This window comes from Scleropages formosus, chromosome 7 (assembly GCF_900964775.1).
Source record: "Scleropages formosus chromosome 7, fSclFor1.1, whole genome shotgun sequence".
NCBI lineage: Eukaryota > Metazoa > Chordata > Actinopteri > Osteoglossiformes > Osteoglossidae > Scleropages > Scleropages formosus.
In genome coordinates this window covers 26,873,095-26,886,374 of record NC_041812.1, presented here as the reverse complement: position 1 = coordinate 26,886,374, position 13,280 = coordinate 26,873,095, and the positions used below count along the sequence as shown (strand labels likewise).

Sequence of the window (13,280 nt, the reverse complement as noted above, 5' to 3'; positions counted from 1 at the left end):
TAATAATAATAATATGTGGGGGTGTAGTGTCACGATGTAATTGAATTGAACGTTTGTTATTGACAGAGGACACGAGTCTTGGGAGAGAAAAGGCGCACGCCCGTTAATTGGAGAAGTGACCGCACGGGCGCGCGCGCACGCACGCTCTCCGCAGCTCGCGCAGCCAGCTGTTCGAACCCTTATCCTGACACGCCGAGGCGTGCACTTTGATGTCCTGCGCTACTTCGGTTTTTTTTTTTTTTTTTTTTTTTTTTTTTCTCGGTGGGGGTGGGGGCTCCAAAGATCTTTCTGAGCCTTCCAGTACCTTGCCGCGGCGGGAGCGCGCGACAGACTGGGGAAGGGGTGGCATCGCCGCGCGAGGAGGCATGCTACTACTATATAGATATTATCGTTAATGTCGGTATTATTATGTGGCGTGCGTGCGCGTGTGTGGGAGCGCGAAGATCAGGTAAGGTCGGAGACGATCCGCAGCCTCCCCGTGTCATGTGCATCAGTGCGCGGCTCGCGCGGCTCGTGACCAGCTGCACACTGCGCGCTCGCAGACACTCGTAGGGGGCGGATGGTCCGTTGCACCGTGGCAATAAAAAGCGGAGCAAAAAAGCTGGATTCTTGTTTCGTCTCACCAAGGACACGTCTTCCGGCAGCTGCGAGCCAGTAATGGACAGGCTGCAGTCATCCATGCGCAAGAGGCTGTACAGCCTGCCGCCGCAGCAGCAGCACGGGGGGCACAAAGCCTCCGTCGGCGGGGAGGGCGACGACGGCGGCGGCGGCGACAAGGACACGCAGAGGAAGGGTATGAGGATGAAGCCCCTGCTGCTGCCGTCGCCCTCCTCCACGACCACGAGCAGCTCCGCGGGCGTCGGCGACGCCAAGAGCGCGGACCTGGTGGTCATGGAGACGGAGGTGGGGAGAGCCGTGAAGACGAGCTCCAACGGGGACTGCCGGAGGTTCCGGGGCAGCCTCTCCTCCATCACTAGCCGGCACCTTCACGAGTCGGACGCGGCCGAGCAGAGGCGCCTCATCGCCGAGGGGGACGTCACGCCGGGGGAGGAGAGCCCCACGGAGCCGCTGGGCGCTCGCGCCGGCGCCGGCGGGCAGCGCGCGCCGGGGGACCCCCAGCCGCCGGGCTTCGTCAAGTTGGACGGCGTGGACCAGATCCTGTCCGACGACGAGCGGCTCTACCAGGCGGGCTTCATCCACCGGCAGCTGGGGGCCATGCTGCAGCCGGGGGTCAACAAGTTCTCCTTAAGGATGTTTGGCAGCGAGAAGGCGGTGGAGCGGGAGCAGGAGCGGGTCAAGTCCGCGGGGTTCTGGATCATCCACCCGTACAGCGATTTCAGGTAAGTCTCACCTGAGCGTCAGGGAGCGCCGCGCGGCGCCGCCTTCGGCCCCACGCGCGGCGCGAGGAGCGGCTGGACAGGCGAACCTCGCTCCGTCCATCCGCCCTCCCGCCAAACTCATCATCGTCGACTTTCTACACAGCGAAACACAGCTCGCTGGGGCACAAACACGGGCACTTTCAACACGCTTTACACTCGTGAGTCCCACAAACGATCGGATGTGCGAGTTGATACACACACTGCAGACTGACTGTGGACGCGGTGTCCACTTCTTTCTCCAACAAACATTTCAGCAACGTCTTGCTGAACTTTGTGGAGATATTTAAAAAGTCCACAAGGCCATTCCTGACAATCTGATCAGTGCTGGCCTCTATCTCGTTGTCTGGTCACGTTTTCGGTCAGTCTCTGGTGAATATCTGTCCAGAGCCTCCCTCCCCCTAAACACAAGCGTTCGCGCACACACACACACACACACACACACACACACAGTCATCTTCAGGTGATGTCCCCAGTGAAAGGCTCAGGTGTAATAGAAGATATAAATCAATCCCTTCCTCTTTCTTTTTCTCCTACAGGAGGACACAGGAGGTGTATTCGGTACTGCACTTTGAATTTACCTTGCCTTTAAATCTAGGTTTTTTTTTTTTTTTTTTGCTGGAATACTTTAACTTAAAGCTTGATAGGATGTTAAAGAAGAAAGGAATACAGAATCTGTGCAGTGTTATCCCTATAATACGAAGCTCAAGAGCCGTAATAGGAGAGACAATTGGAAAAGCAAATATGGAAGCAGCCTCGAACATCAGCACTGCTATCTGACAGTAAGGCTGTTCAGCGAACGCGCTAAGCCCACGGCGACGGCTGATCTTCACGGGCAAACCACGTTCTGTGTCATTAACTACAGCCCTGCCCTTGAGAGTGACATTGAATTTATACAAGTGACGTGGGGCAAAGACAATGCTCTGAAACGGCGAACCTGCCTTTCAGGCATTGTGGGGAAAACCTCCGTGTGACGCATGTGAACCCGGTGTCCAGCGATGGTGCGGTTTGCATCTGGTTTCCGGGTTCAGAGCTCTGCTCCTTTCAATAACCAAAGTATGCTTACCGCATTCCCTCGGCCCCGTGCGAATGACTCCGAGTACATATGTAAACTCGGCCCCGCTGTCGGCCCCCTACCCCCTGCAAGGCAGAAAAACACAGGTCAAGGAGTGCTGTTCTGCCTTTATTGAATATTTCTTAACAGTCCTTCCTGTTCTCCTCTTTTGTTTTTGGTACCGGGCAAACGTGCATCTAGGCCAGGCAATATAATCTTGTGATCTTAGGGCTCTGTCCGTCAAATCGCCCCACCTCTCCACCCCCCCCACGAGTTTCTCTGTGGCTCGTCGCAGACTGAACCGTGATCGAAAGTGATGTTTGATGGCTGCGCTCTGGCGGGCTCCTTATCTCGCTCGGCGGTATGAACGCCCCGCTTCCAGAACGCAGAGCTGGAGCTGCGATAACGGCCAAGTGGCCCGAGCCAACAAGGAGAGCAGTGCAGCAGGACTGCGTCGCCGGGGAACCGGCTCATTTTTATCCGTCGCTCTGGCAAACTCGCGGGGGGTATTCCCCAGGGTCTAGGTTTGCAGCCCGTGCCACGCAAACCCATGTTGGGAGAGCTGTAGGTTCTACAAGTGCACATCCCCCCCTTGTTTGTCTGAACGGCTGGATGAGACGTTTTCTCTGAGCTCCTCGGGATGCGCGTAGTTGCTGCGAGAACAGAGGGGTGTTTGCAGCGGCCGCCGCATGAGCGTGCCTTTGGACGTTCCCGCCAACACGTGCCCCGGACCTCCCAATACATCGCCGTCTAATCGGCCGTGCCGTTTTTGGCGCACGCGTTGCTCCCGCTCGGCTCGTTCCGATTCGGTTCCTTTGCAGCGGTGGCGGTATTGGTTGATGTCGTGCAGTTTCGAATGAGAGTGTGAGGCGTTTCGGCTTAGCGAAGGCTTCACTGGACTCGATGTGCCTAGTCATTGTCACAGCGCGTGGCCTGTTAAGGTGACATTCTAAGGTAACAGCAGAACAAAGACTGAGGGGAAGCCAAGCACCCGCTTGTCTGTATGATCGTGAAGATGTTTACGTATACAGAGCTGTACTATATTTGCCTTTATTTGAATTCTTTTAGCTGACGCTTTTCTCGAAAGCAAGTTCCATCGTTAAGCTACTTACGAAGAGTTACGTAATTGCACAGCTGGGCAGTTTTTGGTCGAGCAGTTTTACAGCAGGAGGTGTGATTCAAACCCAGGTCTTTGGAGTCCAAAGGCAGCAGGTGTAACTATGACGATAGTAGCTACTCTGCGCTGCAAATACACATAGCACAGCCTTCCTTATGAAGGTAATTTTTTTTTTTTTCCCCCGAAAAACTCTCTGTAAGGTTAATTCGCATAAGTGTAAGACCAAAATTGACGTTTTTTGCAATGATAAAATATTTTATGTAATCCCAAGCCCCAAAATTGACACCCAGTTATAATAAAACATGAACAAATCCCAATAAAATGCACACAGTCTCTTCTATCTATCACTATCATAAGTTCATCTTCATTAATATATTCTACAATTGTTTATGGCTGTCCACCTGCGCTCCTTTCAGCTCTTTCATATCTATTACAATATTATATAACAGTTGCATATGTATTGATCTCTCACAAGACATAGATGCTTATGGTGCCATGTTTATGTATTAATTCAGCCTTTAATGCGAAAAAGAGCAGAACAGTGAAGACAAAATGAATCTATGAAAATAATGCAGGTACACTTTGACGTGGCTTCATCCCAACTCACCGCATGTGGAGTTTGCATGTTCTCCCTGTTTGTTTTGTTGTCTCCCACAGTCCATAGACATGTTTCAAGAGAACCAGTGACGCTAAATTACCTTTAATCTGTATATACATACAGTTTGTGTGTGTAATATTGCTCTGGTGAATGACTGTATGGAGTTCAGTGCAGTGTATCTACTGCTCTAAATCACCATGGTTCAAGGCATCAGCTAAAAACTGCACCAACATTTGATCTTCACATAGAATTATATCATAGATAGCATAGTAATATTTTCTTTTTTTACATTTTTTTTTTTTTGTGAGCCACTATTTTCAAAGCAAGACTACTTTTTATGGACCCCATGAATCCTATCCGTGGACCCCAGGTTAAGAACCCCCTAGTTAGAAACTGCTGAATCCGACAGTGTGCAGAAGTGTTTCCAGATTATCTGGTTATGATAAAGGGTCTTAGAAATGAGAACATATTTCAAATCCCAGGGCACCATGTGCTTTGCTTAGCCTTGCTGATTTGCAAGTTAAAGGGCTTAAGCAAACACCAGTGAGTAGCAGTGTATCTTCATCCATGACTCTAAATCCAGGTATGTATTTGAACACCCCACTGGTCATACCTGAAAGTCATCTTTGTGGGTGTTAATGCTGTTGCAGTTATAGAAACACTTTTTTTCAATTTTTAAAAAAAAAAAAAAAAAAAAAATTTAAATGGCCTAAAGGCAGGAGATGTGCTTGTAGAGAAAAGCTGCAAGTTTAAGTGTGAGCAGTAAAGTTGGTGTTGTAACCTTGAGCAAGCTGCTTAAACTGAATAGCTCTGGTAAAAATGTCGACTTGTGGAAGTGGCGGGAAAGATTTGGTTTGGTGCAACAATTTGGTCAGTGATGTTATATAGAGAATAATAGTAAGAATAAGCAAATTGGCCTTATGTTTTCAGTCGTCACACAATCTGTGACCAAGGAGCCACGCAGAGACCTCTCACGCATTAATATATGCAGCGTTGGCATTACCTTGAGGCATTTTTCTATTTTGGTGCCAATGTTCTAAAAACCCCCTTCGGCCAAAGTGGAAGGCATCCTTTGGAGAGCCCTCTAAATGACAGAGTTGAAACCAGGTGAAACGCACACTAGTTGAAATTCCAAATACGTTTCCTTCGTAAACACTGTCAGACCACAGGCGGACAATTTAGTTTTAATGAAACATAAAAAGAAACCAAATATTAAAGGTCCTGTGCATTCATTTTGACCTTAAAAATTGCAAAGCAGTCATGGCCATTTTGTGGGATCTGTGAGGCACCTTTAGATTCTGGAACTAATAATTTTAAACAAAAAAAAAAAACTGTCCTCCTTTTTTGAGCTCTCTCATAGAAGCAGCAGCAGCATCATTACAGAGAGTTACGGTTTAGGTCTGAATTGTTCAGTGCATTGGGGGTCTGGTGGTGCAGCAGATTTGGCTGGGCCCTGCTCCCCGGTTGGTCTGGAGTTCGAGTCCCATTTGAAATGACTTGTGACGGACTGGCGTCCCATCCTGGGTGTGTCTCCCTCCCCCTCCAGCTTTACGCCCTGTGTTGCTGGGTTAAGCTCTGGCTTGCCGTGACCCCGCTCAGGACAAGCGGCTGCAGTGTGTGTGTGTGTGTGTGTGTGTGTGTGTGTGTGTGTGTGTGTGGGGTTCAGTGCAGGCAAACCATGAGAACTGAAATTCAGTGGATGGGTATAGAAATAGAGGTGCCAGGTAAACCACAGTGAAGCCAATGGTAAAACCACCAGCAAATAGAATTAACTTGGTTTATGCCAGCTGTTGAATAATGTTTTCTGTTTGTGCAGGATGGGTCTTCTAAAGCAAAATAAACTTTAACAATGCCACTGTAATCCAATCCACAGTCTTGTTTCCTGATTTAAGGCCTTACAGGTCTTTTCTGCACATTTACAAACAAGCACCTTTGGATGGGATTTGGCTTAAGCTCTCAGGGAGCAGAGGTGGCCTTTGACCTTCTGTACGACAAACGCCATCGAAGCGGTTGAGGTAATGCTTGCGGCCGGATGCGGTGAGACCATACGCTGTCCGGTTTGCTGGTGATCTTGCTCCCGTACTGTTTAGTACTTCATCTCACAGTGAAGATAGAGGAAAGAAGTGAAAGTGTCACATTTTACGTTTGCATTAATTCATTGGCTCACTCATCTCCTGAGCTTCTGCAGGATTTATCACAACAAAATTTAACTGGGGAAATTAATGCCTTGAAAAGCTGCTGGTATAGCACTGTAGCTGTTTATAATTTTCCTACATTTCCTGTCTCAAGTTCACATTTATTCATTTAGCTGACACTTTTCTCCAAAGCAACTTGCAATGTTACAGTCACAATTATTACATGCTTACAATCATTTACCCATTTATACAGCTGGGTAATTTCACTGGAGCAATTTAGGGTAAGTACCTGGCTCAAGGGTACTACAGCCAGAGGTGGGGGATCAAATCTGCAACCTTTGGGTACAAAGGCAGTAGCTCTAACCACTACACTACCAGCTGTCCTGGTGGCTTTGTGTAATTTTTTTTTTTTCTTTTTTTTTTTTTTTTTAAAATAGGACAGCTAGTATTCTCTACTGGCTTCGGTCACTCGGCTTCAACTTGGAATTTCATCTTCCAGTATTGAACTTTATTCTTGAGTCTTTTCTTCACTGAGCCAGAAAGAGACTGAGCTCCCCTTATATAAAAAAAAAAAACAAAAAAACGCAGGACCATTTCGAACATATTCCACTAGCACATGGTTCTCAGAATAAAAATAAACAGAGCGTGAAGCCGGATGGTTAGACACATCGTCCAAGAAATGAATATCCAGTGCGAAGGATACGATTGTCCTCCGTGGATGTCTGCAGGTCACAGTCCCAGGGGAAAGCCCTGTTTTAAAGCATAGTACTTTCAGGGCAATGCCTCAGACAGTATATTTATGAGCTTCGATGAGCTGCAAGGGAACATTCCCAGCAGCTACAAAAAGACTTTTGATGACGAATCTTTTAGCTTAATCCTGTGTGAGCTCAGATATATTCATATAAAGACACCTCTGTAAAAATTCATCCTGATTTTAGAGATGAGCATCTTGGTGACATTTCAAAAGTTCACCTTGGTATCTTGTTTATCTTTATGACACAGAGTTTATAATAACCAGCAACTGCTGAAAGTATTAAAAGTGCCGTGTTCTAAGGGCAGTTCCTTACAGTTTGAAGATGTGAAGATCATCATGTATGCATTATCATATTCCTGGAATGATGATTAATCTCATTCATACTGACCCCAAATATGACTTTTCCCCAAAGCTATAATCTTACACAACATGGTACCTAAAAAGGACATCTGTAAACAGGTTGTGCTAAGCCATTCAAAGATTAAAAAAAAAAATGGATTGCGTAAATCTGATTATCAGTTATTGCTGCACCTTCGTATTAAACATGGTTTAAGGTCCTTGATTCAGGTAACAGGAGCAGAAAAGATAGTAGGAAAGTGGATTCTTTCCAAAGTGGAATTGCACACTTGCAAATAAGTGCAAAGTGGGGGGAAAAAAGGTGAAGGAAAATATTTACTCGTAAACTACTAATTTGTACTAACAGAATACTATGTGTAAAGACAATCATTATCCAACACATCTACATTTCGCATTTCATTTGTTACATTTTCCTCAGACATATCAGAACAACTCATTAAAGTAATTCAATGAGAATGATACCATTTTATATTTTTTAGAATTAACTGCATCCTGAGTGATGCACCGGCAAGTTGATTTAGGAAGTTGTAAATTATGAAAATCGCCGATTTTCTAACCTCATGCACCTTCCTTCCTTCCAAGTAATGAGCTATTTTACCATGGCAAGCTTTTTCTATTGACAGTAGTGGCACTGCACTTATTACATTTATTCATTTAGCAGATGCTTTTCTCCAAAGTGACATACATCTCATAGAAAATACAATGTGTGCATTACATCAGCAGAAAGAGAGACTTAGATGCAGGTGCGTGATTCTAAAGTACAGTTAGTTACTGCCACTCTATGAACCAATGTTCATCACAGCAGTAGCTGCATAAAGGTCCAAATAATCGACAATTCCTAACCACATTCCTTTTTTTTTTTTTTAATTTAAACGTTTACATGAGTAGCTGTGTGAAAGTTTATCTGTTATTCAACAGTTACGATCTCAGTTATACAGTATAAACATTTATATATTACATCAACTTAAGAAATCGTAGGAGAAATGAGTCCGGAAGAGGTGAGTTTTAAGACCCTTTTTAAATATGGACAGGGATTCAGCAGTTCTGAGTGAGGGGGGGGTCGTTCCACCGCATCGGAGCCAGAACCAAAAACCTTTGTCTTTTTGCTTTGGGACCTTTTTTGTGTGTGACCACCAAGCAAGCAGAGGTGGAGGAGTGTAGCAGTCAGGTTGGGGTGCAGGGGATGATCAGGTGTAGTGTATATATCTGGGAGCAGTTCCATTTATGCTTTTTTTTAGGCCATTACCAGGGTCTTGAATCTGATCCGGGCAGCTATAGGAAGGCAACGCAGAGAGACGAGGAGGGGAGATAGATGGGAACGCTTTGGCAAGTGAAACACAACTCGTGCAGCAGCGTTCTGTCTTCTACTTCTGTCTTAGACTGCCGCTAGATTGGCTGTCATGAAGTGAAGATGTGCAAAAGGCCAAAGCCTTTTTTTTTTTTTTTTTTTTTTTTTTTTCCTTTTCCACAGCACTCAGATGTACTTCCTTCCAGTTTTCAGTCCCGTTTTTTTTAATTTAGCGGAGGTAAAGCATGGGATTATCCGAATATGCCGGAGGGGCCTCAAAAGTGGGGTAATCAAAATAGGCTGCCGTGCTCATCCGAGAATATTAGGAGCACACATCAGAAGAGATTATTACGCCGCAATTTATTTAATGGAGGGAGGAAGGGGGGGCAGGCAGGGCAGGAGCCATCAGAGAGTGATTGAAACACATCGCTTGGCTTTGGTGCTCTTGTGTGGGAGGGAGAAACCAGGACACACAAACACAGAAAGCACAAGACTGCTTCCAACATGTCTGTGTATTTCAGAATCAATGTTCCCCCTCCCAATGGTTAGGTAAATTGCTAAAAATAGTGAAGTACTTCATGGGGCATCAGTAGTAGGTTTTTTTTTTTTTTTTAATTGGAGTTTTTTCAGCATCATTGGAACTCCCAGTCCCCGTATCGCTGCGTGATGGTTATCTGTGAAGCCAGGCTTTCTGCCTGTAAGATTGTATTGATTGACCTGACATTTATATTTTAGCAACAGGATGCCTTGTCGGGCTGATGGGGGCTCTACACGCGTTCTCAGTATTCACCTCAGCTTGACCTGCTCCTTTCCCGTTTTGCGAGAAAATGCCTTTTTTTTTTTTTTAATTCGTTCCTTTTCCTGCCACCACAACAGTATTATTGTGCTCTTGATAGGCAGCTGGTAAATCTGGTGTGTGCAGTCAGGACATTACCGAAGTGAAATAAAAAAAGTAAACATCCCTCATTCAAAATTCCAGTCTTCATGCTTAATGATAGGCATTTCTGCAGGATATGAGATGATGTACGGAGATTAAGATTCCCTCAAGACATCTGATACCAAAATCCCTTGGCTTAGATCTCCAATATAAATCTTGTGTAAATTTTGTCTTGTACATGTAAAACGACTCCACGGTCTCACGTGTGCAGTTTCCTTGAGTCATTGCCTGCAAGGTTCTATAAGCAAAAATGACAACTTTGTAAAACTGAAAATAACCTTTCATGAAGTGAATAAAAAAGAAGAGCGAAAAAAAAAAACCTTAATTAATCTCATGTCACACTCTGGCACTTTTTTTAATCTCCAGTTTGATTTGTAATCAACGGCAGCGGCAGTAATTACCGGAGCCACAGCTTCCAGTCGCGATCTGTTTCAGCCTCGATCCCTCTGCTTCCCCCCTTTCCACTCTCAGAACCATCTCCCCTGGCCCCACCATCCCTCTACAGCCTGAGTGGGAGGCTTGAATAAAAGAGCCAATCTCATGCATGCAGGGAGTGTGACTGGCAGCCACAGCGGTGAGCCGGCAAAAGCGTATGCCGATAAGACTGTCCTTTGCCCGACCGCCTCTGTCCTCTAGGTCCCTTGGTCTGAACTAGACACACGGTACCAATCTGCAAATTCTGGGCATCTCAGCTGTGATGCATGATGATGTAAATGGATGGAAACGTCCTTGCAACATGTGGGCCCTTCTCCCACATCAGAGGGATCTGTGGCTTTACAAGTTGCGGAAAAGTATGGCTTTCTTCATCATTTGCTCATCCCTACCATCCACTGACAAATGTTTGTTCATGGCAGCATGCTATGACTATTTAAATGCTCAGGAACCAAATGGACAATTCAGAACAGGGAGAAGCATGAAGGAAGATCTGTATAGGTTTAGTGAAACTGAGCAGCACCAATGGCTGAACATTTATAGACTCCTCTACTGTATTCACTTTATTAATGTTTTGTTGCCTAAAATGCTTTCATCCAAAGTGAATTGCACTTTTCCTTTTTAAATATCTCTTGCATTTGTTCATCTTTAGAAGCAAAGAGTCCCTGTTGCAATTTTGTGGCAGTACAGTGACACAGCGAGTAGAGCTGTTGTCTCACAGCGCCTGGGTGGTGCGAGAGGATGTGGTTTTGATCCCTGCTCAGTCTATGTGGAGTTTGCGTTTTCTCCCTGTGTCTGTGTGGGTTTCCTCTGGGTGCTCTGGTTTCCTCCCACAGTTCAAAGACATGCTGCTCAGGTTCCCCCATAGTGTGTGAGTGACAGAGAGAGATGTATGGATGAGTGACCCAGTGTAAGTAGTGTATCCAGCAGTGTAAGTCACCACGGTGAATAAGGTGTGTTGGCTGATAACACTACATAGAGTTCAATGGAAGTTGCTTTGGAGGAAATTGTCTGATGAATGTAATGTAAATGTTCTATGTACTGTAGAGTCATGGAGTATAATTGATGGATTGGTTGTTGGATGGATGGATGGATGACAAATTATACCTTGTAAAGGCATCTGTTACAGTATTTGCACAGTTATGTCATGTAGCATACCTAATTAAAACAGTTAAGCCCCTCAAATTAATTTGCCACTCATATGGGGGACCTTTGACCTTTAAATATTCAAGGGAGTGGAGGAATCATCCAGTACAAGCCATGCAAGCTTGCAGGGGTCCAGCCCAGCATTCAGGAAGCAGAGAGGCATCCACGCATCTGCCGTGATGCACGGGAAGCGTTTCCTCAGATCAGTGCATTTGAAGCACCCCATGCGGGGTGTCTGGGATCTTCAGACTAATTGCTCAATTCAGAGACACATAATGAACAAAAATAGATTGTGGGTAACCTTCCCCCCCCCCCCCCACGTACCCAGTCTTAACCTCGAGGAAATCCCTGTTTCAATTGTCTTTCACGGTCATTGGGTAATTTTCCTCATTTCCGTTTTTGTTTTGATGTGGAATTAAGGTGTTTGTTTTTTTGTTACTCTCCAATGTTTATATTTAATTTATTTTTCAGGTCAGTTATTTGTGCGAAGTTGTCAATGGTCTAGATTTGTAGAAAACACACTATAGGTTTGCTTAGAATAAAGTGCATGGTCCTGATATTTAGTTTTTTATTTAAGATATTATATAAATATTAAATAAATATGCTAAATCGTTCCAGTTAAGCCCCTGACCTGCCCCTACATAGACTCTTTTAAAAAAAGATAAGCACAATACTGCGTCCCACATTTGTGTCCCGTGTTATGCTTAAAAGCAGTTCTTAGTACGGCTTTTTTATAAACTGTTTGCTTTTAAGCAGCATTAATTCTGGCAGTGTTTTTTGTCCCTTACCGCTATCTTTGGGAGGGTGAGGGCAGAGTGCCAGAGTGTCCTAATGGGGATGATTGTCATGCTTTGAAAAACATGCCTCTTTGTGAGCGGTAAGCACCGAAATACATCTTTGTCTGCATGCTGTCATGTGGAGCAACTGTGCCTCCTGCTCATCTTTCTGGCTGCCTGTTTTTTCCCCCCTCTTCACCTTCTGTTAGATGATGCTTTAGTCACTTTATTAATGTTTTGTTGCCTAAACTGCTTTCATCCAAAGTGAATTGCACTTTTCCTTTTTCAATATCTCTTGCATTTGTTCATCTATAGAAGGAAAGAGTCCCTGTTTCAATCTGACCCAGCAACAAGGCAATGTCCTTAAGCACTTCCCCACTCCTTGACCTTTTTGACACTAACACCAGTGGAAAGGCTTTCACTCACACCTCTGTGCTTGGTGGTGCCAGCCTTTAGTAATGGGTAAGAGGGCAGCCCATGGAAGGCAGGGCAAGGGGGTGTGGTCCAAATGTACGGTTACTGGTACATTGGGTCAGTGAACCTAGAAGTTAACCTAACTGAGTTTCTCACTTGCCACTCAGTCCCATGGCTGGAGGATAGTTGATATGGGGCTTCTAGCTACAGATACAGAAGAAAAATCCCAATCAGGGCTATGATGCTCTCAGAATGTGGCATGAGGACAAGTGCGAGTTCACATGTTGAGTGGTGAAGGATGATAAAGAGCTGATTAAAACTGCTGGTGGTCTTGTCCCTGAATTGTGTTGCACTTCTGAACCAAATGGAGATGTACAGAAATCCTAGTGTCAAGATAAGAACTCACTTAACAAAGATAATTCTTGCTAAATAATGAGAGCGTTTGATAGTAAGCAGAAGAATTGCATATTTCTCTGAATTTTTGTGTACTGAATGTGAATACTAAGTATGAATGTATGAAAAAGCTAGAATTTAGACAATAGAAGAGTGCTGTAGTGACATTGTGGTGCAGTAGTTCTTACTGGTGCTGGCCTGTTGAATTTGGCTTTGTTTGTGTGGGGCTAGCATATTTTCTTTGTGTTTTGCGTTCGTTTCCTCCCACAGCCCAAAGTGGAACATCAATGGAACAAGACAATGGTAAACCACTTCTGTACCCTCCCCGATCATGAAAACCATGTGAGCTAAGACTTGACTTTGACTCAATAGCACTTATCATATTGATAGTTTGCTAAGAAATGCATAGGCAGGATATTATGACTTTTCCAAAACACTGTATTAAACATAAAGAATATTCAACAATAAATACTGTATCTCATATCATCTTGCTTCTCACTTCA

At 45.0% G+C, this 13,280-nt stretch overlaps 1 protein-coding gene across 1 annotated transcript in view; it reads left to right on the top strand.

The window, feature by feature from the left end:
* Nucleotides 1–657: 657 nt before the first annotated feature.
* The window catches only part of LOC108926252 (potassium/sodium hyperpolarization-activated cyclic nucleotide-gated channel 3-like), a 54,334-nt gene continuing 41,711 nt past the window's right edge, over nt 658–13,280 (top strand). The window contains exon 1 of the mRNA XM_029253696.1: nt 658–1,340. Within this exon, the coding sequence (XP_029109529.1) occupies nt 658–1,340 (683 nt within the window). The remainder of the gene's footprint in view (nt 1,341–13,280) is intronic.